Genomic DNA, 27,311 nt, shown 5'->3' with positions numbered 1-27,311 from the left:
GGTCTTTGCACTACTATAGGAGCAAGAGGAAACAGCTGGTTTCATATCTGTTGCACTGCCATATCACTTCAGTAGAGGGTGATACATCAGTTTTTAACTAAGTAGGGATCAGGTGCCTTAGGGCTACATCCTGCTTGGCAGGGGGTTGGACTCGATGGCCCTTGTGGTCTCTTCCAACTCTATGATTCTATGATTCTATGATCTAGCCCTAAATAAGCTGCTAACTGTCTTTGCTCTTCATTTTGAGCTATGTCTTGGTTAGGTGCTGGCTGAGCAATTCATTCACCAAATTTCTACTTTGATTCCTTACTGAATTGCCTGCCTTGTCCATCTCTCTGCTGGACCATCGGTCTGTCTTCAGGCACCAGGAGAAAAGTCTGCCTGTATTATTGCTCTGACTGATTTGGATATTGCTGTGAAGTTACATAACTCCAGAACTGTGCCCCATACGTAGGGTTTTCCTGACCCAATGTAGCATCTTCAACTAGATGAAAACAGATTGGAGCCTAAAGTTGGCCGTAGACATCTCACATTCACTTTATCAAGCAATGGCTGGAATACTAAGGAGCAGATGCATGCATGTTTTTCATGTGCACCCAGCTCTCTAGGATTCAAAGAGCAATTTATGGAGTCTGGCACATACATTCATGTGTTAGCATAGTCAAAAAGAGGAGATTAGCATCTGTAATAACAGTCTATAAGCGTGGTGGCTAAGGGACTGCTCTATGAAACAAGAATCTTGATTTTAGTTCTATGAATCAATAACTTTGATTAACCTTGCCTCTTTCATGAATACTCCAGATGGCCTTAGGCAAGCTACTTTTTCTTAGCTTGATACCACCACCTGCTATATGGAGGGTAATGCTGACATCTTACAGTGTTGTTGTAAGAATGGATAATGTCTCTGAATCTCTTTAAACACTTGTGCGTGCTATGCAAACGTTAAATACTATTTATTGTTTTAATGCAAATATTTAAGGCAACGAACCCCTGGATGACAGTAATGCACTGAGCAGGCTGTATCATTCCCTCTAATAGTGATCTCAGCTGGTGAATACCTATGCCTGTTTTGTGGAAACACACCACTAAGAAACATAAAAAAGATTTTTAAACCTAAGGGTCATCCTTCCTAAAAAGCCCAATCAGTTCAGTGAGGACTAAGCAAGTCAGGAGAATTAAGAAGGAAAAATGGAATAGACCAGAGGTCCCCAATGTGATGTTGTTGGACTACAACTCCCATCATCACTGGGTACTGACCATGATGGCAAGGGCTGATGGGAGTTTGAGTCCCAGCAGCTTCTAGGATAGAGTATTTTGGAGAAGGGCCTGGCTGGCTTGAAAGAACTCTGAAAAGGAGGCCTCCTCCTAGGTGGTGAGGATACAGTCCCTACATTTTAGGATAGAATCATAGAGTTGGAAGGGATCCCAAGGGTCATCTAGTTCAACTCCCTGCTATACAAGAATATGCTTCCTTCTGGGGCTTGAACCTGCAACCTTGGCATTATCAGCACCATGCTCAAACCAACTTTTGGTTGCATTTCTTGCCAGTACTGCGTAAGAAGAAGAAGAGTTTGGATTTGATATCCCGCTTTATCACTACCCGAAGGAGTCTCAAAGCGGCTAACATTCTCCTTTCCCTTCCTCCCCCACAACAAACACTCTGTGAGGTGAGTGGGGCTGAGAGACTTCAGAGAAGTGTGACTGGCCCAAGGTCACCCAGCAGCTGCATGTGGAGAAGCGGGGAATCGAACCCGGGTTACCAGATTATGAGTCCCCCACTCTTAACCACTACACCACACTGGCATATATAAGCTGAGTGCATTCATTTCTGCTTTTGCTTCCTGATATGGGCTTATAGGTCTTAGATCTGAAAACAGTTTCTCAAGGTACAGAGTGTTAGCAAACTTTAAGGAAGACTAAGGTCAGTTGCTAAGGAGAGATCCTTTATCAGAATCAAATATGTTCTTATCAGAAATAAACATGATGGGGAATTGCCTCTCTGCTTCTTAACCTGTCAGTATAATAAGTAAAGTTGTTTTTTTAAGGCAGTTGTTTTAGATATTGATTTTAAGAAAACCCAACCATGATCCTTGAGGGAAACATTAAACCTTTAATGCAGCCAGTTTGCCTGAAATGTCTGCAGTTACTCAGCTGTTTCATATATTCAGCACTCCCATCTCTCTCACTGAGTGTTTTCTTTAAACACACACACAGGTCTTGGAATCCTGTGAAAAGTGAAACCTCCAATTCCAGAGAGTATATAAATCCTTGATGACTTGGGTAGGGATAAAATAAGGAAAGCAAATTTAACTTTGATTTCAATAACTGTATATTGATAGTTTTGACTTGTAATCTGCCTGTTTCTTCTGTTCACTGTCATCGTCTGATTTTCTCTAATCAAAATGGGAAGGAAGTAGCTATTGATCTTAGACAATATGATCAAAGGGATGAGAAAAAAGCATACTTTCTTACTTGTTGATGATGACAAATTGCTCACAAATTGAGGGAGAAATTGTGCAAACCCTGGCATGTTCTGTTTGTAAAGAAAATGGGCAGGTGGAAGGAAAAGCACCCTCATTAAAGTAATCCAATATAGTTCTTTTTTCCCCTTGTAAAAGAACCTGTGCAATCCTGTATACAGTTTCCTGTGAGTAAAAAACAGACACACTGAACATAATAGCATTTGCTTCTGAGTAAATATGCATTGGCTTATGCTGTTAATTTGATTATTATGGTTCATATAGGCAGGTTTGCCAGCAGAACCTACTTAAAAGGCACGTTAGAATGCTTTCTTCTTACTACTGCATGTTTTGATGCATTAAAAAGGGGTAAAATGTCTCAAAGAACCTGGAAGGGAAGTGTAAATCCAAGTATCTTTAGAACACATAGTATTGCAATTTGTACCAATGTCAATCAAGTTACAACACTTAAAACTGTGAATAAGAGGGAAACAAAAGCGATGTGGCATTTTTTCCATGTTCCCCCTCCCACCCCCATGAGAGAGGCTTGGAAGGGGTCAGCCGGTAGCAGCTGGTGTTGTGGGGCAGTGCCACACATTGCAACAGCTTACCTGGATGGGTCTGTGTTGGGGCAGAGTGGTGGTGGGTGGGATCAGGGCTGCATGAATGCACTTTACATTTGACAACCATGCATCACCAATTGCTACTGTACATTATGGGCTCTTTGGTGGTGGTGCTGTACAGGAAAGCATTATGGGGCATAACCTTTGGATTAGCCCTGAATCAAGGCTTAAGCATGGCCAATGGACCCATAGGTAGGGCAAATCACAGCACATAGGTAACTCTGAATATAAAAGCATGGGTGAAATAGCCTGCTTTTGTTATCTTTGGGAACCACCTAGCAACTCATTTCTTTTCCTACAATAATGTGTGTGTGTGTGTGTGTGTGTGTGTGTGTGAAGCATCTTCAGGTCTGACTCATAGCTCAGTCGGTAGAGCATGAGACTCTTAATCTCAGAGTTGTGTGTTTGAGCCCCTGTTGGGCAAAAGATTCCTGCATTGCAGGGAGTTGGAGTCATTACCCTTGGTATCCTTTCCAGCTATACAATTCTATGATTGTAGATTGTAGATCACCAAAATAAGTATTTCCCCACAAAGCTTGAGAAGTTACACCATGTATCTAATTGCATTAGATTAGTTCTGCTGTTCCACTGAGCAACTTCTTTTTCTCCTGCAGAAATATAAAGAATATGAGAAGGATGTTACTGTAGAAGAAATTGATGGTCTTCAGCTTGTGAAGAAGCTGGCAAAAAATATGGAGGAGATGTTTCACAAAAAGTCTGAAGCTGTACGGGTAGGTAGCAGATAAAATTTTCTTTTATGTTTTGGGTAATGAGCTTGTACTCCTGGCATCTCAGTATGATGCTGTGGAAATGGACCGACAGAAAGGCCTCGGGAGAACTATGCTATATGTGGCCTTCTATAAGAGAAAATCTGAAAGAGTACTAAATATCCGTTTTGATACAAACAAAACAGAAACCTTAATCATTTGATACGACATTTTCTCTTTCTTCTGCACATTTCAAATTCCTTCTGGGGAGTGTTTTATTTAGAAAACATAAGTCAGTGTCAAAGGACATATACATGTTTTTAGCAAACTGTGTACACAAGAGGAGTAAAAATGGACAGAGTCCCATAATTCCTTCCTCACCTTCCTGGTTGCTACACTCTGCAATCACTCTGTGATTGGTGCATACTTGTGACACATACACGCTGTACTCCATAGTCAATATTTCTTACAAAAGAAAACAATTCAGAGTCGGAGACCGGGAATTAGATCTCAGAATCTACCTGTACTGCAGAAGCACATGAATTATTTTGAAAGCCATGTTGCCAGTAATTGGTACATGGCTTTTTACTATAGCTATTTTGTCTTTCTAAGAGGACTTTCCTGAGGATTAGTTACTGTGGACTTTTCAGTTCAATCTGCAAGGACTTAAAAAAAAAAGTAAAAAAAATCCATATTATATGAAGAACACATTTAAAAAGGAATGAAAAGCAAACGAAAGATTTCCTGGTTCACTAAACAGGACTGTGGGTTTTCCACAAATTAGCAAGAGTGCAGAAAGTGTATTGGACTCAGGATTCAGCTTGTTGAGTCTTTTGGTTTCCTTTTTTAAAAATGGTGATATGTGTGAAGATATGCTAAATGTGCTAAGACCTCTGAAGCCAGTGGAATGGCAGAGGGACATTTTCATTTGAGTGGACATAGAGATTCTATGCCCTGCAGAGCTCATTTCCCCTCCCTGCAACTAGCAAAACCAGAATGGATTGTTCAGAGGAGTAAGAATGGCAGTCTGGATTATGTAAGAGAAAATTCTAGAGCAAGAAGAAGATTAGGGGTATTTTGATCAATTGCAGCTTGGGGTGGATTTAGGCACACATAATTTCTGTCATGCAGAGATTCAAAGGACCAGTTATTTTAAGCTGGCAGAAAATTGGAGCAGAAGATCTACTTCTTTCTGAATCCTGCTGTGCTGGAATTGTAAAAACCACTCTGCTTTTAGAAGCCATTCTCCGGCGGTGACCCTTTGCAGTGTTCAGATCAGGGGCCAGCAACCTTTTTCAGCCGTGGGTTGGCCCACCATCCCTCAGACCATGTGGTGGGCCAGACTATATTTTTTTTAAAAAATGAACGAATTCCTATGCACCACAAATAACCCAGAGATGCATTTTAAATAAAAGCACACATTCTACTCACGTAAAAACACCAGGCAGGTCCCACAAATAACCCAGGGATGCATTTTAAATAGAAGGGCACATTCTACTCATATAAAAACACGCTGATTTTCGGACCGTCCGCAGGCCAGATTTAGAAGGCTATTGGGCCGCATCCAGCCCCCGGGCCTTAGGTTGCCTACCCCTGGTTTAGATGAAGCAGCCTGATCCTACAGTCTAGCTAAGGTCACCATTTCTCATCTCCCCTTGTGTTGGACAAGTTAGTTAAGTACCCTCTATCAGACAGTAGTGCTTATCTGCTTTTTGATTAGCCAGTGGAAATCTAAGTACTTTATGAACAGTATAAAAAGTTGGAAACTCCAGGTCAGATAACACCTTCGAGAAGTAGCTACCACACTGCCCTGATTTTGTAGATCAGTGCTGGGGAATTAGTCACGCTCCAGTTATGGCTAGATTTCAACTCCCGCTACCACTTTAAATCTCTTTGTTGGCTTCCTCATCTTTTTCACGCTTGTGTGTGCATCATGGATAGATAGTCCCCTCTACTGGTCTCTCTGATTAGAAATCAATCAAGGAGAGGATTTGAGAAGGAAGAGACACCTTACAGAACTCTAAAGAGCGGCAACTCGTAGCTGATCTGCATGGAGTGGAGCCTTCAGTGCAGGGCTCCTCAGGAAGTGCTGGAATATTTTGTTGCCTCAGATGAGAGCCAACAAACTGAAGCTCAGTCTTGATAAGACTGATACACTGTTAGTGGGTGGTTTCCTAGACTGGATGGATGGGAAGTTGCCTGCAAGAGGCAAAAGCTTTCAGATTTTGGTGGTGTGCAAAGCACTGCTGAAATTTGAGACCCCAAGGTTTAGGGCCTCTAATCAATCAATCAATCAAGTTAATCTGCTTTGACTGATTAACATTTTATGGCCTTTTAAATGTGTTTCTGGGAGGGGGGGTAATTGGTTTGTTTTTGTTTTATTATGTACTTTGTGTTCTCATTTTGTATTTTTATGTTGTGAACTGCCCTGTAATCTTTGGATGAAGGGCAGTATACAAATAAATAATAATAATAAAAATAAAAATAAAATTAAATAATAATAGGGCACCCTCCTCACTGAACGTTGTGCTCTTCACTGACAATCTCAATTGCCACAAGCATGGTACAATGCAAGATGCTCTGAGATCTAAATATTAATACTGTTTATATTTTCAAATGATATCATTGACTGAAATGGTCTCCTAGCAACTAATTGAATTAGCTGAAAATCATCTGTGCTAACACAGCATGTTTTTCATTGAGAGAGTTATTGTATAAGAGTAAAAGAGGATTATTTCAGAGCCTTTTTTAAAAAAAGCATACCTGAAACATTTGGAGGAAGTTGTAATTAGTAGTGTTGGTGATTTTTGAATACTCCCAGTGACAAAACAAGTTTCCATAATATTTTAATAATATTTCCATAATGTTTTAATAATGGTATTTTAAATGCATGTTAATACCAAATAAATATGACTGGCATATGTACAACTATGGACTATGTACCATGGCATATTCTAATGATCCTCAGCTGGTATATTCTAAGTGCAGTTTATACATCCTCTAGATTGGGCAGTCCAAAGAGCTGATTAATATGATGTTTTAATAGCAAAATACGATTGTCATTAATATTTACATAATAACACCAACAAAACTTATAGACAGGCTGTACCAATTGACTAATATATTTGAATTGGTAAATGTGCCCAACTGAAGGTCAGACTCACATATATGCTTTACTTTATTCTTCCCTAATTTCATGAATTTAATTCTGAGTGTTCTCTCAACTATTTCTGAAGAGAATTATTGGCCAAAAGCCACCAAACAAAGACATCCCAAAACTCCCTTATTGAGCATTTTGCTCTTTGGCTTCCCAGGATACACTTCTTGTTTTATTAAACAAATCTTGGATTCTGTCAGTTGTCAATTCTTCCTAGGCAAGATTATATCTTGATTTCTGAAAACTAAGCAGTTGCATATTCTTAAACACTACCTTCAGCTGTGCTTTAATTCTTCCTATTTGGTGCTGGAAATTCAAGTGAATGTAAATGTTCTCTTCCATGTTCTTTCTATGACTATCTAATCCAGTCTTCTCCCACCTGGTTTTGGACCACACTTCCCAATATCTCTGACAATTGGCCATGCTGGCTGGGGATGATGGGAGTTGTAGTCCAAGACATCTTGAGTAGAAGGCTAAAGAAATTCAGCCTGTGTTGCATCAGCATGCTTCAAATTTGGCTTGGATGCATCATTTTGTATTTTTTTTATGTTGTACACTGCCTTGGGTTCCTTCAGGAGGAATGGTGGTATATAAATGAATGGATTTGCCAGCCTCTTTACAAGCAAACACCTTAATTATTGTTTGAATAATCAAGCATGTATTGGAGGAACCTGAAATCAAACACTGTTTTGTTTGTTCAGGCACACTTTATCTAGTCAATTACAGAGTGTATATTTTTACAAATGAAGAGAACATTCTGTCTGCCACAATAATGTACCTGGGGAGAAGAGAAAGAGTCATGTTGCTTTCATTACAGTGGTGCCTCGCAAGACAAAATTAATCCGTTCCGCGAGTCTCTTCGTCTTGCGGTTTTTTTGTCTTGCGAAGCACGGCTATTAGCGGCTTAGCGGCTATTAACGGCTTAGTGGCTATTAACGGCTTAGCGGCTTTAAGAAAAAGGAAACAAACTTGCAAGAACTCGCAAGACGTTTCGTCTTGCGAAGCAAGCCCATAGGGAAATTCGTCTTGCGGAACGACTCAAAAAACGGAAAACTCTTTCATCTTGCGCGTTTTTCGTCTTGCGAGGCATTCGTCTTGCGAGGTACCACTGTATATTCATTTGAAGAAGGCCCATAGAAGAAGAAGAAAAAACACCCAAGAAATTGACCAGGCTTTTTAAAGGTCATGTGCCAAATGCAGTACCAGCCTTATTGCTAAAAACACTTGCTTAACCTTTTCTGTGGCATGAAATGTTTTTAAGTGACAGTTTTCATTTTACTTATGTAGAGTGCTTTTAAAGATGGCTGTTTGATTTACATTGATAACACTAAAAATCCCTATTTTCTGAAGTGCAGTAGAGTATATATTCTTCTCTCTCTCTCTCTCTTTTTTGAAGCCTTAATGCCTTAGCCTTACAGGAAAATGGGAAGAAAGGGAGATTCACCCCCCTTTAATAGTTTTTACTTTCTTCTTGCCCCTTTTTCTGGCTATCTGGTGTTCACTGCAGAATTGATTTCCATTATAGGTGTACTGTGAAAAGTAATTGCTGTTGTACAGTAATTCAATTTCAGCACATTCACGCGTCAGTAAACCAGCAGGGTTTATCAAGAGAAAACAGGGACATTAAAGCTTTTTATCATGAAATTCCACATGTAGAGACACATTTTTGCAAGGAGCCGAATATTGGAATTTGCATTTCATAAGCACCACCGACAACAGACAAATGTTTTTCTGCCCACAGGTGCTTTTACAGCAGGCTTGCAAACTGCTTGCAGTCATTATTAGTATAATATTGTTTAGGCTGGTCAATATAATGCCAGTACAGTTGTACCTCGGAAGTCGAACGCCTTACGACTCAAACTTTTTGGCTCCCAGATGCTGCAAACCCAGAAATGATTGTTCCACTTTGCGAACGTTCTTTGGAACCCTAACGTCCAACGCAGGTTCCGTGGCTGCCGACTGGCTGCAGGAGCTTCCCGCAGCCAATCAGAAGCCGCGCCTTGGTTTCTGAACATTTTGGAAGTCGAACAGATTTCCGGAATAGATTCCATTCGACTTCTGACTGTATTACTGTCATGCAAGTAGTGAAATGGGTGTGCTAGTGAAGGGCCCATGGCTCAGAGGTGGAACACCGGCTTTGTCTCTGTTTTGCATGCAAAAGTTCCCAGGTACTGAACTAGATGAACCAGTGGTCTGATGCATACTAAATCAGGTTCATACATGTGTTGTGTAAGTTTTTTCCTTGCTGCAAATGCAATGGGTTGGATTCGAACTCTTCTGCCATCGTTGCTAACATCTCCCTGGTGGGGTGGGTGGGTTTCCTTTTGAACAGTGTGGAAGGTGAAGTCTGGATTCAACCCAATGTTAATATAATCTAAGTCCTAAGTTGAATTCAGTTATATTCTGTTTTTTTAATAAATAGAACGTCCCTAGACGCTGGAGACCTCATGATGCAAGGGAGACATAGGCAGAGAGAGGGGGCAGGAGAGGGAGAGGGAGAAGTGAGGAAGGAGGGTTAAACAATCTACCAGCCTGGCACCTAGCCTACACTTAAAATAAGAGGCTCTAAAAAAAGAAGCTCATGCCATCTATATGACGGAAGAAAGTCCCCAGGTAGGGCGTCTGCACTCTGTGGAAAGTTCCTGGGCAGACTGGCTGCTTTCGTCAGCTGCCTGCTCTAGTGGTTTGCTGCTGCCTGCAGGAGGCAGGGGAAAGCCAAACCGGCAAAGACACAGGCTGCAGAAATCTTGAGCGAAGCGATGGTCCACATTGTGATTAGCTATATATTTCCATGTTGTTATTATGAAACCAGTTGTCATGATGCGACTTTCATACTGGTTTTGGACGATTATCAATACATCGCCCTAATGCCTGCGTTGCAGAGGGTTGGACTAGATGGCTCCTGGGATCCCTTCTAACTACAGGTCTATGATTCTGCTCTTGGCTAACCTCTCTTCTCTGAGTCTACCCACTTAATTCTCTTAAATCCCCCCTTTTCAGTGCCTTGGAATGTTCCTGTCAATCACAAGCAGCTGCTCACTAGCTTTCCAGAAAGGTTGGGGCACTGAAGATGCATTTACCTTGTGGGGTGTGGGGAAGGGAGAGAGACTTAGTTCTGGCCACTAACCAGTGGCTTTTCACACCCGCCTTGCCTTGACCCACCCTCCAACCCTATGAGCCTTCAGAATGGAGTTGCTGCCAGGGGCATTATGTGTAGATGTCTTTTAGTGAACTGAATACAGTGGTACCTCAGGTTACATACGCTTCAGGTTACACACTCCGCTAACCCAGAAATAGTGCTTCGGGTTAAGAACTTTGCTTCAGGATGAGAACAGAAATTGTGCTCCGGCGGTGCGGCGGCGGCGGGAGGCCCCATTAGCTAAAGTGATGCTTCAGGTTAAGAACAGTTTCAGGTTAATTACAGACCTCCGGAATGAATTAAGTACTTAACCTGAGGTACCACTGTAGAGTGCAAGATTATGAGTCCTGGGGATGGGGAGAGTGTGTGTATGAATTCAACAGTGCTTAGTGTATTTTTTGGGTGCTACAGTATTTTGTTACCGTTGCTAGTATTGTTCAACAGACTATGAATGCTATAGTACTTTGTGAATCCTATAATATGACTTTTGTTGTAATGATGATGATGATGCTGTTTTGCTTACTTTGTTTTAGTTGTTTTGTTAATGGTGTTTTACACATTGTAATTCTATATGATTGATGTTGTATTTGTGGTGTTCCATTATGTTATTGTTATTTATTGTTTGTAAGCCAGTTTGCGATTCATGTCAATGAAAAGCAGCCTAGAAATTTAGTAAATCAATCAAATCAATCAATTCGCTACCTAGAAGCTTTGTGAAAGGCTGTATAAAATGTTTTCACTCAGGGGCCAAAGCCTTGACCTTTTTTGAATTCTTATTTATGTGTAATTACTTTGTGTTTTAACAGCACAATACAATCTCTTACCCTTCTGCCTCTCTCAGCAATGTCATTGTGTTGCATAATTAAAATCTGCCCGTTTTTATATACAAACAAATATACTGCCCACAGTAATTAATTATTTTTTTTAAAATGTATGGTTGTATGATTTATTTTTTATAATGCTTAATGTATCACGTTTACTAACTGCTTTAAAATAATCACCCCCATTCACAGACACAAAGCGAGAGATGAGAGAGAGAGCGAACTTGAACGATTATGGAATTTGTTTTTTATCTCAAGGATATTGTTTCCCACTCTAGCCTTGAAGAAGTGACAGGAAATCCTTTTCAACAGTATAGAAAAAGTGTATAATAAAATACACAGCACATAGAAAAAATGTATTTCCAACTGACATTTAATTTTATATATAAATGTGGTTTTCTCTGTACCTTTCACAATAAAAAATGTAACATATTAGAATTACTTAACAATGGCCTGTTCCTTTTCTCCCTCCCTTCTTCACACCATTACCAATGCCCAGAAATGAAGGTGTGTGCTAGAGTGTGCAAAAACTGGCTACAGCTATTGCTTTGAAGACTTCCAAATACTGTAGCTCCCAGAATCCTGAGGATCATGTGACTTGGCCTCCCCACCAGCAGTGATTATTCAGTACCACACAACTTTATTTAATTTATAACTTCTAGACCTTTTTTTAGCCTTCAGACGCCGTGATATTAAAATACAAAATAAATTTATACAGTTTTCTGAGCACAGGACTGAAATGGGCTGTGGGAGGAATGAAATTATGGTGAATCAACCAAGTTTCACTATAAATAGTCTCAACTGACAGAATAAAGACATAATAAAATAAGATGGCTATAATTGTATTAATTACCAGCAACAAATGAAAGGGTTTCAACGATATTTTTATTCAGTATTTCAGCGACATGTTTTGCTGGTTCCTTGTATTATGACTTTTGTTCACGCTTTGGCCAGTCATAAAGATACGTTTGTGTGATCCTAATGAACTGAGAACCCCTTCAGGCTGATTTGGACATTCCACAGAAGTGGGATTGTCAGAGCATGGTTTTTACTCATTATTCTCAGTGCCTTTTTCTAAGCAAAGCAGGTATAGATGGGCCCAGGGCTTTTTTTCAGATGGAACTCACAGGAACTCAGTTCTGGCTCCTCTCAGATGGGCACCATTGGCATTATAAGAGAACAAGGGAGGCATTCCATGGTGAGTTCTGGCATATCTTTTCCTAGAAAAATAGCACTGGGTTGGCCCCATTTATGGTGACATCCACATGTGAGCACATGGATTTCATTCCTATTGAGACATACGTTTCCACTAGCAATGCAGTCTGATACATCTCTACACAGAAGGCAGGGAGCTATGTCAGAAGTTAAAATTGCAAGTAATTCGGCCTTCTTCAGAGTATTGCCTCTACACGATATTGTGAATTGTCCCTCAGAGCTGAGCTTGGCACAAGAAGGTATAAAGGAAAAAGGAGAGCAAGCCCACAGAAAAACAGGGAGGGGTTGGCTTTGTGCCACTCTTGTTTTTGCCTAGTCTGTTCTCCCAGCCAGCAAGTCTGTGTCTTTAGCACTATAACATTTGCTTGACCTGTTTAATATCTGTTTGTGCTCTAGTTGTGGGTTATTGTTTGCTTGCAACTGTCGTAATGGTGGAACTCCCTGCCTATTGATACCAAGCAGGTGCCTTCACTGTATTCTGTTTGGCACCTGGTAAATACATCCTTGTTTAGTCAAGCCTACCCAGATGCTTAGAAAAAGCTGCTGTGAATTTTGATCTGTTTTAGTATTTTAACTTCTTGCACGTTTTAACATATTGTAAATATCTCATGATTTTATGGTTTTATCTTTTTGTAAACCGCTTTGAGGTTTTTTACAATCAGTTGGTGTATAAATTTCATGAACTACCGGTAAGTAAAAATCTTTTCCTTCTAGCATCTCTTTTTGCTTTTCATGGAATGTGTTGAGAATAACGAGATTCATTAGCCCCCTTTGTTTGTTAAGGACATGAATGAGGCTCCTCAGTTTAAAGGGAGGCAGGGTTGCACCACTGGCTCTGCCCTCAATGTCATGTAGCTCCTTGCCCTAAGCGGATGCACATATAGTGTATACATCTGCAGTATGGAAGCCTCTGTGTGTAGGCTTCCATGCAGTCCTGTGTTAGCCTAATTTCTCAGAGGCTACATCCATAGGATTCCCTACTACAGACATCCAAGCTCAGTGTATGGATGCTTCTGGGCAGGGCTAGGGAACTACTTGATATTGAAGCACAACCTTGCTGCCCCTTCAACACAGGGTGCCCCATTCTTGCATATACTATTCTGATTTGTTTACCTGCAGCAGTGCAACCCAGACCTCTGCAGTTTATAGTATTTTACAGTGCTGTACAATCTTAAGTATGTCTACTCAGAAGACAGTCAGAAGAAAGCCCAACTGAGTTCAACGAGACTTACACCCATGTTAGTGCATGTTGGATTGCAACAACAATGTACACACCAATCTGCTGCTGCAGCAACAACAACAACAGTAAAGTATGACATGAGCCAACAGCTAAAAAAGCCAATGCAATTCTGGGCTGCATCAATAGGAGTATAGCATCTAGATCAAGGGAAGTAATAGTGCCACTGTATTCTGCTCTGGTCAGACCTCACCTGGAGTACTGTGTCCAGTTCTGGGCACCACAGTTCAAGAAGGACACTGACAAACTGGAACGGGTCCAGAGGAGGGCAACCAAAACGGTCAAAGGCCTGGAAACGATGCCTTATGAGGAACGGCTAAGGGAGCTGGGCATGTTTAGCCTGGAGAAGAGGAGGTTAAGGGGTGGTATGATAGCCATGTTCAAATATATAAAAGGATGTCATATAGAGGAGGGAGAAAGGTTGTTTTCTGCTGCTCCAGAGAAGCGGACACGGAGCAATGGATCCAAACTAGAAGAAAGAAGATTCCACCTAAACATTAGGAAGAACTTCACTTCCGGGTTGGCGCCATCGCCGAATGGCGGACTCCCTCCGAGCTCCGGAGGGAGTCTGCTCGGTAGGGGTTGGGTCCTGCCGCGCCGGCGACGCGGGGACCCTCAAAAACCATGGGCGCGGATGGCCATGGACCTGGTGACTCGGCGGGCACCGTTAGCGCCCCCCGACCCGCGAAGGAGCCTTTTTAAAGGCTCCGGAGCGGGGGACAGGGGGCGGCGCGGTGCTATGAGTCCTCTGCTTTCCCTGCCGAGCGAAGCCGCATGCCATTCGACGGAGAGCGCTGACTTCTTCTATTGAAAATTTGGACTAAAAACAACAACCCGTGAGTAATTTGGAAATCGGACCTAAAAGGAATTTTTTTTTTCTTTTCGGATTCGGCACAAGTGGGGGAGGTGCAAAAAGGAAGTCCGTCTCCCCCCTATTGTAGACAATTTAAAACAAGGATTTGGCAACTAAGGTCGAGAAAAGAGTTTGATTCTGTTTATTGATAATTAATTCCACGATGGGAAATTATAAGTAACTGTGCTGGAGGAGAAGAGTGGATGGTGAGAGTTAAAGTGCAACCCCCCGGGAACCGGGGCGATCCATGAGAGAGCCTGGTGAAGAGAGATAGAGACTTTGACAGCTGTCAAAGTAGCTGTCAAAGTTGGAGAATAAAAAGAGGACTTTGTTATGAGGACTTTGTTGGTTAGTTTTGTTACAATTTGGATATAAATTGTCGAAAACAAGGAATAACAATTTGACTTTTGGATTTGATTTGGAAGGAAACAAAGTTACCATAATCCCCCTAGAGGGGTTTTGGGACATTACAAGAACGGCTGTAAGTGGAAAAATACTCTTGGAATCGAACAGGACTTTTTATCTTCTGGGAAAGCTGCAAAAACGAAACATTATTTTGTCTACAGAGGTTTCTACACTAAAGGAGACAATAGAATTATCTATTGAAGAATGGAAGGGACTTGACGCAAGTTTTTGTTCCTGAACAAATAATAACCCCTGTAGAGGAACCAAGTTTTTGAATTAGAATGTTTTTGCAGTGGAACAGGAAAAGAAACCTGAGAAAAGTGAGGAAAGAGAACAAAGGACTGATGACGATTTGGAAGAGAACAAAGGAGGAGCCATATTATTGTGAAAGACCAAGGAAGACCAAAGGCCTGTCAGGCAGGATATAAAGGGAAACAAGAACTGGACTAAGTTGGAAGTCAGAGCATTTGGGACATTCAGACTCAAAAGGATTAAAAAAACAGAATTTGAGCTTTATTTTTTCAAATATGGAGGTCTGGATGGAAGAAAAACGGACTTTTGTGAGATAGGGCTTCTCTAAGATTGGGCGTCTGAAGCTAAAGATTACCAAGAAAACCGGCAAAGTGGAGCTGAGAAAGATTCGGTCATGGACGTGAGATCTCCAGGCTGACAGCAGATAGACCGATGGACATGGGGAATCGAAACTGGGGAAGAGGGGGGAGGGAGATTTGGAATCCAAAGGGTCTAAAACTATATTTTGAATCTTTTTTATTTTTTTTAACTTGTTTTGATGTGTTTATTAAAAAAGGGAATTCGTGGAAGGGAATTGGGGTGAACCTTGGGGGAAAGAACTTTTTTTTTTAAAATGATGAAGGATGGTGGAATTCAAAGGGAAAGTGGGTATATAAGATGAACTAAATTGAATATTGGGTTAAACATAATAAGTTTTAAATTTGGGGTAAGAACTTGTGGAACTAAATTAATGGAAGGGGAATACAACAGGGAGAGGGATGGAGGAGTCCTGGAAAGATGTTAATGAAAGTAAGGTTTTAAATGTAAATGTTTTTTTTTTCTTTTTCTTTTGTTCTTTCTTTTTTGAGTTTTGGAAATTTCAATAAATATGATTTAAAAAAAAAAAACATTAGGAAGAACTTCCTGACAGTAAGAGCTGTTCGACAGTGGAATTTGCTGCCAAGGAATGTGGTGGAGTCTCCTTCTTTGGAGGTCTTTAAGCAGAGGCTTGACAACCATATGTCAGGAGTGCTCTGATGGTGTTTCCTGCTTGGCAGAGGGTTGGACTCAATGGCCCTTGTGGTCTATTCCAACTCTATGATTCTATGATTCTATGACTGGGGCTGGACTGAAAACTTAAGTCATTTCTTTGCCCTGGTAGTTCATTATGATCAGACTCATAGTAGGTTTTTTACTCCACAGAATAAGAAATATGGAGGAGATTTTCTGTGTTGTGGGGAGCATCCTGTTACCAAGATTTTGTGCTATTTCTCCATGCAAGCATTTTCAGAGCATGGAAGTAGATTTTTCACATTTTAGGTGTTTTCATTACATGGATAGTAGCTATTTAGGGAAAAATATGCCTTTACAGCAGGAAAAGATTATGAAGACTTAATCAAACAAGTAGAGAATGCAAACTTTCATAATCATTTCATGTAGCTCAGGGATTTGACATGATATGTATATCTGTGTGTTGTGGCACACACCAGACCCACACAGAGTGTGAGTAATAATAGATGATGATGATGATGATGATAGCAATAGGCTGAGACTGATGAGAAATGAAACAAAAATCTCTTGGCTCTCACACATAGCAATAATAATAAGATTGAGTAAAGAATAAATAAAATAAAACAACTCAGGTTAATTAAGAAAGACTTGTATGCAAGGCCCCAGACCAATAACTATCTAAGGGGGATACCACTGCAATCTACTAAAACAAATGTGAATGGAAACAACAAGGAGACAACAGAAAATTAAAATGGAATGAAAAGAACTACTAATGATACTGAAAGACAGGGGAAAAATAATGCGTTGAAAAGGGTGGTAATCAAAACGTGCTAGCTCCTTGTCAACACCTTAGGACCTGTGGTACTAGGTAGGAAGAAGGATCTAGGGGCCTAAGGAGGACTAGGGACCTTAAGATGTTCAGAAGGTCCTGGGATCAACTCACAGCATTTGCACATAGGACTAGGAGAGATTCCTTCCTGAAACCCTGGCAGCTTCGGATGTTCCATTGGCTGGATCAAAACGTGCTAGCTCCTTGTCAACACCTTAGGACCTGTGGTACTAGGTAGGAAGAAGGATCTAGGGGCCTAAGGAGGACTAGGGACCTTAAGATGTTCAGAAGGTCCTGGGATCAACTCACAGCATTTGCACATAGGACTAGGAGAGATTCCTTCCTGAAACCCTGGCAGCTTCGGATGTTCCATTGGCTGGATCTCTTATTTGTTTGGTTTCTTTATTCATTTGTGCTCTTCATTGGGCAGCTCTTGCATTGTTTGACCTTTTTGTTCTTCTGTCTACATGCAGATAGATTACCACAACATGCATATATGTTTATTAGTCTTCAAGACAGGTGTGGTGAACCTGTGACCCTCTGGATGTTGTTGAACTGCAACTCACATCAACTCCGGCCATTATTATGTTTCCAGTAGTTCAGCAAATGTTCCCTACACCTCACAAGACTCTTTATGGCTTCATGTGTTTTAGGATCCTGTTTTGCTGCAGTATTAAACCAACTTGCAAAAAACACAGATACATTTACTCTAGTTTAGGTGCCCAAGTACATTCTTATATTAATAATGTACTTTGTCCTGTCCCCCTTTAGCATCCATGCGTTCCTACAGTTTTATATATTTATGGCCCCATAGAGTTTCCATTGAAGCTGTGTGCCTCAGCTGCGTGTTTTGTTGTATCAATGGAGCTTATTAGAATATCTCTGCAACATGCAGATAAGAGAGATTATTCTCTTTGTTATCAGAGGTTTGCATCTGCCACCCCTCCCTAGAGAAGTTGCTTTTTGTATGGTAATGATATGTCATTGGCTGATGTTGGAGTAGGCTTGCATATGGATTACTTGGTGTGAGTTAATTAAGGTCTATTAAGGGTTATTAAGCACAAGAAAAGAATAATGAATAAGGTTTAACAGCTTTCTCTGCGTAGTATTCATTAAAGCAGAAACAGGACCTCAGCGTGAAGGACTAACAGGAAGAAAAATTCCACACATTTGCCTTTTGTCCTACTTTACCTAACTGAAATGATCTTATGTGTAACAAACCTTAAGCATGTCCACTTATAGTAAGGGCTGATCAACATGTTGCCTTTGTCAATGTGGAGAGCACTGGAGTAGCGCTGGCTATTATGCCGTCCTTCTGCTTGACAATTGGGTGAATTTCCATCCCAGAATCTCATGCCAAGGTTTGCACTAGTGTGGATGCAGAAGGTTCCAGGAGGTCATCCAGTCGAGCCCTCAATCTCATAATAACATATAGATTTGCTTACTATGTCTTAGCTACCATTCTTGACCTTGAAAGTCAAATATTTCCTTTTTTGTTCTTTTACATAAAAAGTTGGAAAGGCCAGATTTCACAAACATGGCTCCTTCTTGAATGTATCTTAACAAAATTAGAAAGTGAAATCATGAGCACAAGGGTGAAAGGGGCAGAACTTGAAAGATGCACCATCCTGACAGTGCAAGAGCATTTTAATATATTTCTACTCGTTCCTTTGTAACAATGAACTTTATTAAGGCAGCAATCCTGTACTCCATAGAAGGCAGTGGGACTTACTTCTGAGTGGACAATACCATTTGGAAGCCACCCAGAGTGGCTGGGGCAGCCCAGTCATCATCGTCGTCGTAGTCGTCATCATCATCATATCATCATCATCATCATCATCATCATCATCATTATATGCTGCTCATCATTTTACAGAGGAGAAATGAAATATATTTGGAAATGCATCCTGTAATGTTACAAACATGATCTTTAACCTGTGAACTTGTTAAATGAATTGGTTTATTTGGAATAGCAACCCATTGCAAGCAATAATGCAACAAGTGATTTTAAATAACTCATCCTGTGCACCTTTTACAAACAAATTGCTTCCCCCCCTCCAGAGAGTGAACAGCCAAAGAACACTCATTTTCTTAGACCATTTTATTGTTCACATGAGCAGGCTTATTTATTTAATTATTTGTAGCTTTTGCCAAAACAGAAAAAAGAATATCAAAAATAAGAGTAGATAAAGTTGCACCTTCTCTAATGCTGACACCGAGACACATGATTTAAGGTTAGCTCATGGTTCCTCGCTTAAGTGAGTGCCGTGCCGTGTGTTTTCAGTGATCATTCACGGCAGGTCTATAAATACATTCCCAGGGACAGGCAAACTCAGTAAATCCCAATCAAAAGCTAAGGCTGGGTGAAAGAAGTAAACAGTTCCAAAGCTGTTCTATAAATTGTTGTGTAGAAAATGGTTCTCCGTTTTATTATGTAGGTTAGATTACAGCAATCATTGAAGCACAAAGACTACATTATGGAGCAGTGTTGTTGCCCAGACAAGCAGCAAGAGTGCATAAGGTTGGGTGATGAACTGCACTTGCAAAATGAAATGGAAAAAAAGAACTATTGTATTGTTCCTTTGCGGAGTGTGTTTGTTTTATAGTAGAAGCTTGGAGTAGAGAGAAGGTTTGCTGCCATAAAAGCAAACAAGAGTTGGCACTTAGAAGAAATGTTGTAGGTTTTAATGCTACTCTTCCATTTGTCTTGTTTATGTTTTGTGTCAGGTTAACAGGCATTCAATTAGAGGATAATGCCCAGTTATGTGGGATGTAATAATACCAACAGGATCTTATACCCTAAGTGCTTCAATTAATGCTTTATTTTTCTCCTCTGCCCCTCCAAGTATCTGATGGAAATAACCAGTTTGGTTGGTAAGGTGGCCCTGTGTCCTACTTAGCAGAGAAGAGTCCTTTCCTGGCCAGATCAAGGGTGGTTTCATAGAACAATAAAATCATAGAATTGAAGAGTTAGAAGGGGCCATGAGGGTCATCCAGTCTATCTCCCTACAGTGCAGGAATCTTCACCCAACATAGGGCTCATTAAAGATAAGGAATCCTAAGAAGGGAGAACAAGGGCCCTTTGACAGCAAACTGAATACTCACTAGCTCATAGTCTTCCACATCATGGTGAGATGCACTGTATTTTTGTTTAAATTTAATATTTTAATTAAATAACATTTTATTTACATTGTACCCATACACAGGCATCAGCCCGTGAAATGTTGTGCAAAGCAATACCGTCATTGATGCATTTCCTACTTAAGAAAATGATGCCTAAGTTGCCACCCCATTCATTGGTTAAACTTCTGTTTCTTTGGACTAAGATTGTGGTAAAAGTATCTGTATTTTTAAGTTTAAAAAGAAACTTGTCTTGCATATTGATTCTGAATTGAACATAAATTGCTGGGCTCTGTATCCTGGTCTGGTACAATGTCTCTTTTTGTTTCTGTAACTTGAAATGGCAGCATCTGGTAAAAGAAAAAGGCAGTATGACTCAAACTTGCATCCTTCTGCGTTTTTGTGCAGGGAGCATCTTGGTAGAGCATGCGTCTCTTGATCTCAGGGCTGTGGGTTCAAGCCCCATGTTGGGCAGAAGATCCCTGCCTTGCAGGGGGTTGGACTAGATGACCCTCAGGGCGCTTTCCAACTCTACAGTTCTGGTTCTGATTCTGACCTCTGAAGACTTCAGAGAGGAAACTCTGCATTGGAAGCTCCCTCACAGCCAGTATAGAAAGAACCATTTTTGTTGGAGCTCCTGTGGTGCAGAGGGCAGAAAGGAAGCATGCTGCATCTGCTGGGTCCTTTTTTGCATCTGCTGGATCCTACATTCTTGATACATCCCTGGAAAAAGGGGAAAAGCGTACCAGTACTGAAAAGTGGAAGGTGGGGAGGGACGTATCTGTTCCCATCTTCTTAAATTTGCCAATTTGCCCACCTCTCCAGTGACCTTCCCCAACACAGTAAGATTGCTCTAAGAGGAAAGAGCAGTGCCTTCAAATGGAATGACTACATTCTGTGTAGGTAGCTAAGGTGGCTGGCCACAAGGGAGATGTCCTTATCTGTGGTGGTCCCACAGCTTCTTGAGGACTTCCTGCAGGCATCTGGCTGGCCACTGTGAGAGCACGATCCTGGACCAAGTAGACCTTTGGCCTGATCCAGCAGGTTCTTCTTATGTTCTTATGGGATTCCCTTCCATCATACCTACATCCAATCTCAACATTGCAAGCTTTTTCAGAAGGCCCCGAGGAGCTATTTTGCCATTTTTCCTTCCATGATCATGAGCTGGGTGATGGCCTGGTTGAAATACACTTTATCCACCCCTGTTTATATAATTGCTGAGCTGTAGTTCTAAGTTTTACAATTTTGCATTACTGATCTTTTTGTCGATCGTTGTTTTTGATCGTGTGCTGATTTGCTTAGAAAGATGGCCTAATATTATTCAAATAATTTTAAAATATTGCTTAAAAGTATTTTAAATAAAATGAATAGCATTTTATGTGACCTTATCTGGATGGTGAGAGGGAAGGGGTGTGCCTAGACTTGTAGCACTTATCTGGTGGGCTTTGGAATCCAGTCATGGTGTGCAGAGCACTAGACTGCACTAGACTGCTGGATTCTAGTTTTGCCCTTTTGGCCCATTACAACAAGCTACACATAAGCCTACAGATTACACAGTTGGTCTTGCAGTGTTACTGTACGATGTTGCTTGAATGATTTCTGAGAGCCCTGCAAATAGTTGTTCCCCCTCTCACTCCAGAACTTGGATTTTTTGTTTAGGGGCACAAAGCATTGACAGCAATAATAACCAAAGTGAGCTCCCAAACTCCATGTAAGAGGCATCTTTTCTTTAAAAAAAAAAAGCAAAAGCAAATTCTTTTCAGTTCCAGCACGTTATCTGTTCATGTTATATACATCCTTTAACATTGCCAATAAAAGCATATTTTCCTCCAGAAAAACATACCCCACGTTTAAATGTGAAACACGCCATATGGAATTCTAAATCTTTAGTATACTGACTACATTATATTGCCTTGTTAAGTCCTCAGTTCTTTAAAATATTAAGTTCCTGTTATGGAAGAAATACGTTCCTGCAGGCAAGTATGATTTTGTTTTAATTGCCATGTGCAGCCCACAACATTTCCTTTATAGTAGTGTCCAAGAGAGTTTAAAAAGGATGGTGAGTGTCATACCCCCCCCCCAGCAATGTCCTCGCACTATTTTCACACAGCAGCTTAAAAAAATCTGGAGGAGTTTAAAACAGCATTTGTTTTAATTAGTTTTTGTCTGCTAAATACATCTAACTAACATCAACCCACAATCAGAACACCAAGCTCATACAGATTGGATGTGTGTGAGTTACATACATACAACTAGTGGAGACATGTATGAATATATTTTCAATAAACATAAGCAGCTACATAAATTTCTGCAATGCATGTGGCTCCAGGAAGATCAGCTTTGATACTGGTATGCGTACAGTTTTATTGCATTTAACTTCTTTTTCTGCATGCAATCAGTGCTGAGTATCTTTTTCACGTTCACCTGCTGTGAAGAAATGTTTTTGATTTTAGAAATATTTCTCTTTCGTAGTGTAATATTCCTCTTCCTATGTGTGCATGGCAGTATAACACTTGAGGCCCACTGATCTTTCACCGCAGGCTCTCTGCAGGCACGGAGATAGAATTTGGCAGCTCATCTGCAGGCCAGCATTGTGTTTAGCCAGCTAAAGTGGCTCAGTAGACCAATTTTGGTGGATGCTTCCAAGAGTGCCATCAGTCAAAGTAATTGTAGTGCAATCCCCTCGTGAAAATGCTAACTGAAACTCCTGGCAGTCAAAAAATAAACAATTTCCTGAAATGGAAGCTTTGAAAATAACACTGAAATTAATTAGTTCAACCGATTAGCAGCTAGGGGAGGTACAGCTGTACAAAATGTAAAAGAAAAATTCTCTCTAACCTAGACTCTCCTTTCCAGATGTTCCCCTGTTAGGGCACTTTAAAACTAAAGATGTGCAGAATCCTTAAGGGTGTTCCCGCCCTGCAATACTCTTTGCCAGATGTGTGACAATCGAAATCAGGATCAAGGCCTCATAGGTGCAGCTTTGCTCTTCATACATTACTGCAAGCCTGACTGAAGACATTTTGGTGCCTGAGGCAAAGGACAAGTGACTCCCTTGATACTATTGTACGGAAGTTGACCAGGCTCACCTTTGAGCCTTCTTTCAGTACTGGTGATGGGACAGTGTTGTCTTACACACCTGCAGGCAGCAAAATAGCTTAAGCAGTGCAGTGCAGGCTTCCACTTCCATTTTTTCACTTAACCCAAGTTAGCAGTGATATATAAATGTGAAAAACTGTAGGTTATTCTAAGTCTAGAACAAACTGGAATCAAATTGTGATTGGCTGTCTTGGTTTGCTAACTAACTAGTTACAACAACTCACAATCTCCCCCAAAGTACAGTGGTACCTTGGGTCTCAAACTTAATCCGTTCCGGAAGTCCGTTCCAAAACCAAAGCGTTCCAAAACCAAGGCGCGCTTTCCCATAGAAAGTAATGCAAAATGGATTAATCCATTCCAGACTTTTAAAAACAATCCCTAAAACAGCAATTTAACATGAATTTTACTTTCTAGCAAGACCAGTGATCCATAAAATGAAAGCAATAAACAATGTACTGCAGTCACACAATTAATCAATCAGTAGCTGAACTGGGTTCTACACAGTCACAAAAACAAAAAGAGCCGCAAAAACAAATACACAGAATAAATAGCAAAAACAGACAGACTTCAGCAGTGTTTGGGTTCCAAGTTGTTTGAGTACCAAGGTGTTTGAGAACCAAGGTACCACTGTACAGTAAACTCTGGTTTAATCAAAGGTGGAAGTGGAAGCCTTCACTCTCTGTCTCTCATGTACAAAAGGAGAGCAGAGAGGAGGGGGAAACACAGAAGCCCAAGGCTTGTCACAGCTTGTTATCAGTGATCTAAACCATTCCTTCTTGTCTGAGCTGGATCATAGAGTCTTCCATCAAATTTCCTAAATAGTAACCATATCCTGTTTATATCTCTTTCAATAAAAGAAACTATATATTGTCTCGAGATCAGTTGAGGATGTAGAATTAAGACCTAATAAAGAGCTTCATCCCTTTTTCACAGAAGGTGTACTATATCATCAAGCTCCCATGCTCTCTTGGCATCTGGCAGTTACCAGAATTTTTTATTTTATTGCATCTAATAATATTTGGAATGTATGGAAAGGGCAGGAGAGTTAGTGTGTATCATTGTACAGCCACGTACGCACACACACTTTTGTGTCTTGCCAAATCACTGTGTGTTATATTTTTGATTATGACACTATTGAAGACAGGTATGGTTTTAAATATTTTAAAATTCATGCTTCCTTACTGGAACTTGTACATTGTTCAAGTACAAGTGTAAATTTGGAAAGGAACACACGCCTATCTTTGCAGTAATCAACAGCATCACAAACTGCTATTTAGCAAGCCGTAAGATAGTTACTTTTAAATGTACTTGCTGGATACCCCATGGAACAACATGAAGCAGGTGCTTTATGCCGCAGATCCCAGAGGAGGTGCTATTTTCCAATAATAATAATAATAATAATAATAATAATAATAATAATAATAATAATAATATATTTATATCCCGCCCATCTGGCTGGGTTTCCCCAGCCGCTCTAGGCAGCTCCTGACCGAATGTTAAAAACACAATACAATCCCCAGTCCCTGTCTCGGTGTGCTATTAGCAAATTACCTGTGATCCAGAAAGCAGCAGCATATTTTCACTGTTCATTTTTGATTGAAAAATGCCCAGTGACAGCATTGTATGCTTGTGACTTTTTTCCTCTACCAACATCCAGTTAGCTCCAGCTGCTTTGGCTGAAGCTCTGAACATATGCGGGCAATACTGAACATGACGTGGATCATGTGGTCATTTGTCCCTTAAGAAGTGCATCAAGATGATCAGCTTATTTTATACAGGCCATCAAACAGCCTGCAGATAATGGTAGCATCTGGTCACTGCTGACTTGGATTGAATTGCAATGAGTCGCCTGGAAGGTTTCATTCATTCAGCGATACCTTTAAAAGAGAAGATGGGATTTTCTACCTTCTCCTGCCCAATGGTTTGAAGTGCATAAGGTCCAAATTAAATTATGCTGCCATTGCGAGAGTAAGATAAAACCCTGGAAATAGCGCTGTCCAGAGTAGCTGAAGCTCTGAGGGTTGCAAACAACGTCGCCCCCCCCCCGGAATGGCCACAATGCCGTAATTTGCAGTATTGTGCCTGAATGTAGCCCAACTAGAGCTGGAGTTTTGCACCATTAGTTAGTGAAGTGTAATAGCAAGACCCCCTATGCAGTAATAAGTACGGGAATTCCATGCAGTGGTACTTGAGGAGCACCACCAGCAGCAGGGGGTGGGGTTTCTAGCCCGCATAACTTTATCTATGTCACTTTCCAAGGGGCTTTTGTCCCATCAGACAAAAATACATGTAATATCTTTATCTATTATTGTAGCTAATACTTTACATGGTAGTTAGGACAGAACTGGATGATACAGTACTCTTCTTTGGCTATTGGTTTTGATGAAGACTCTTTATTACTGGTTGGTTACAATGATTTGGGACCCTACTTAATGCAGCAGGGCAAGAGACAGACAGAGAGAGAGAGAGAGTGAAGGCGTTGTTTTTTCAAAATGCAAAATGGTTCTGTTAATCCATCAGTCTCACGCTGCATTTAAACGTTGTGTTTGAAAATGCCTTATGTATTTGTTTAATGTCTCCCCTTATTTTGAAAAGACCTGACAGCTTCTCACACAGCTCTGCTTCCTTGAAAATATCCACCCTCCCCTTTGTGGTAGTTAATTATTTCCAGTTTTTTTTTTTAAATAAAAAGAGAGAAATGAATAGCTTAGACTAGAAGCTTAAAATAGAGAGTGTATTCTAATATAATAGAATAACTTGGATGTCTGTATAAGTCTTCTAATAAAGCTTCTGGTTTGGTGTGCTGAAGGAATTAAGTGATACACATCATTTTAATTACGTTATTTTAGAAGAGAAAATGCACAATAGATAGGAAGTCCAAGTGAACAATGAGGGAAACATGCAGCAAACTTTCTGTGTGTTTGTTCACAATTTAAGCCCCCATTTCCTGATATCTTACCATATTTTGTTATCTTTCTAGTTGTTCAGGTAAAATAATTATGCTAAAAATTCTAAGAACCACTGTTTCCTTTTCATTTGGATCAAGAACACCAAAAACTTAAGATACAAATTAGTGCTCAGGTCAGTACAAAGACAGTGCTGATCTGGTATTTTATTCTTTAATTAGTATTTATTAGCATCAAGGTTATACCTTGGCAGCACTTGGTAAATCATAACTTGGCATCTGAGGTGGTATATCACCATTGTAACAAAACAAGCAACACAAATCAGATTTGTCTTGTTTGGGGTCCAATAATAGTGTTATTTGAGCCTGCAGGAAATATGATTAACAGTAGGTCCGTAACCTATTAAACTGAAAATGTGTTGCATTTACATGAAGCGGATATCATTCAGCAACGGTTAGATTATGTACAAAGGCACAGTAAGGTTTATGTATGTTTGAATTTATAGGGATTACACCTGCTGTTAACAGTTTTATCAAATATTGAATTAAAGAAATTGAATTTTATTCCTGTAAATAACATTTTCTTGTCTCTCAATCAAAATGTTGCTTAATACAGTCACGATCCATTGTTCTCTGCACACAGGTAGCCAGGAGCGGCCAGCTGTGTTGCTCTCCTTCCACTTTCCTAATTCCATGTGTTCCTGCCACTTACTGAGAGGGAGAGATGGAGGGGCAAGGCAGTGCCAGCTTGGTGTTGTGGGCACAGCAGTGGAGCCAATCTGACACTTCAGACAATGCGCTTGCCCTGCATCAACCTCCTGCTCTCTCTTGGTAAGCAGCAGGGGGGAGAGCCCTGTCAGCCATTACTGTATGCAGCTGGGAGGCTCTTGTGCCTAGCTCTCTTTCGAGGAGTCCTAGTAGTCAGGCCAATTGGATCTACGCATAGGAGTCTCCCAGGGAAGGAAATAATAGAATTGTAGAGTTGGAAGGGACCCTGAGGATCATCTAGTCCAACCCCCTGCAATGCAGCTGTCTCTTAGAGGGATCGAACCTGTAACCTTGGCATTATCAGCACTACTCTCTAATCCAGGCATAGGCAAACTCAGCCCTCCAGATGTTTTGGGACTACAACTCCCATCATCCCTAGCTAACAGGACCAGTGGTCAGGAATGATGGGAGTTGTAGTCCCAAAACATCTGGAGGGCCGAGTTTGCCTATGCCTGCTCTAATCAACTGAATTATCCAGGAAGAAGGGTGATGGGTTGCAGTTTGCTTGTGCCTAGATGAAGACCAGGGGGAAGGAGAGAAAATTTATTATTATTATTTATTTGTTTGTTACCCGCCATTCGCCCTAAGGTCCCAGGGTGTCTCACAACATTAAAACACAACATTGAAAGCACTTTAAAACAACTTGCAATCACAAAAATAAGGCGGTTCCTAAAAATATTCGCCTTAAGCATCAGAAGCCAAGGTAAAGATGTTTGACTTCAGTAGTTTCAA

At 40.6% G+C, this 27,311-nt stretch overlaps 1 protein-coding gene across 4 annotated transcripts in view; it reads left to right on the top strand.

The window, feature by feature from the left end:
- CACNA2D3 (calcium voltage-gated channel auxiliary subunit alpha2delta 3) overlaps positions 1–27,311 on the top strand; it is a 498,964-nt gene that overhangs the window by 113,504 nt on the left and 358,149 nt on the right. For all 4 annotated transcript variants that reach the window (XR_014005100.1, XR_014005101.1, XR_014005102.1 and 1 more), the window contains exon 3: positions 3,697–3,813. Coding sequence is in view for 1 of the 4 variants with exons in the window: in XM_081184001.1 (XP_081040127.1) it covers positions 3,697–3,813 (117 nt within the window). In the remaining 3 variants the exon portion in view is untranslated. The remainder of the gene's footprint in view (positions 1–3,696; positions 3,814–27,311) is intronic.

The sequence above is a fragment of the Podarcis bocagei genome, assembly GCF_964188305.1.
Source record: "Podarcis bocagei genome assembly, chromosome: 2".
Lineage (NCBI taxonomy): Eukaryota > Metazoa > Chordata > Lepidosauria > Squamata > Lacertidae > Podarcis > Podarcis bocagei.
Note: the sequence above shows the minus strand (reverse complement) of the source record. Positions and strands in the feature narration are given on the sequence as shown.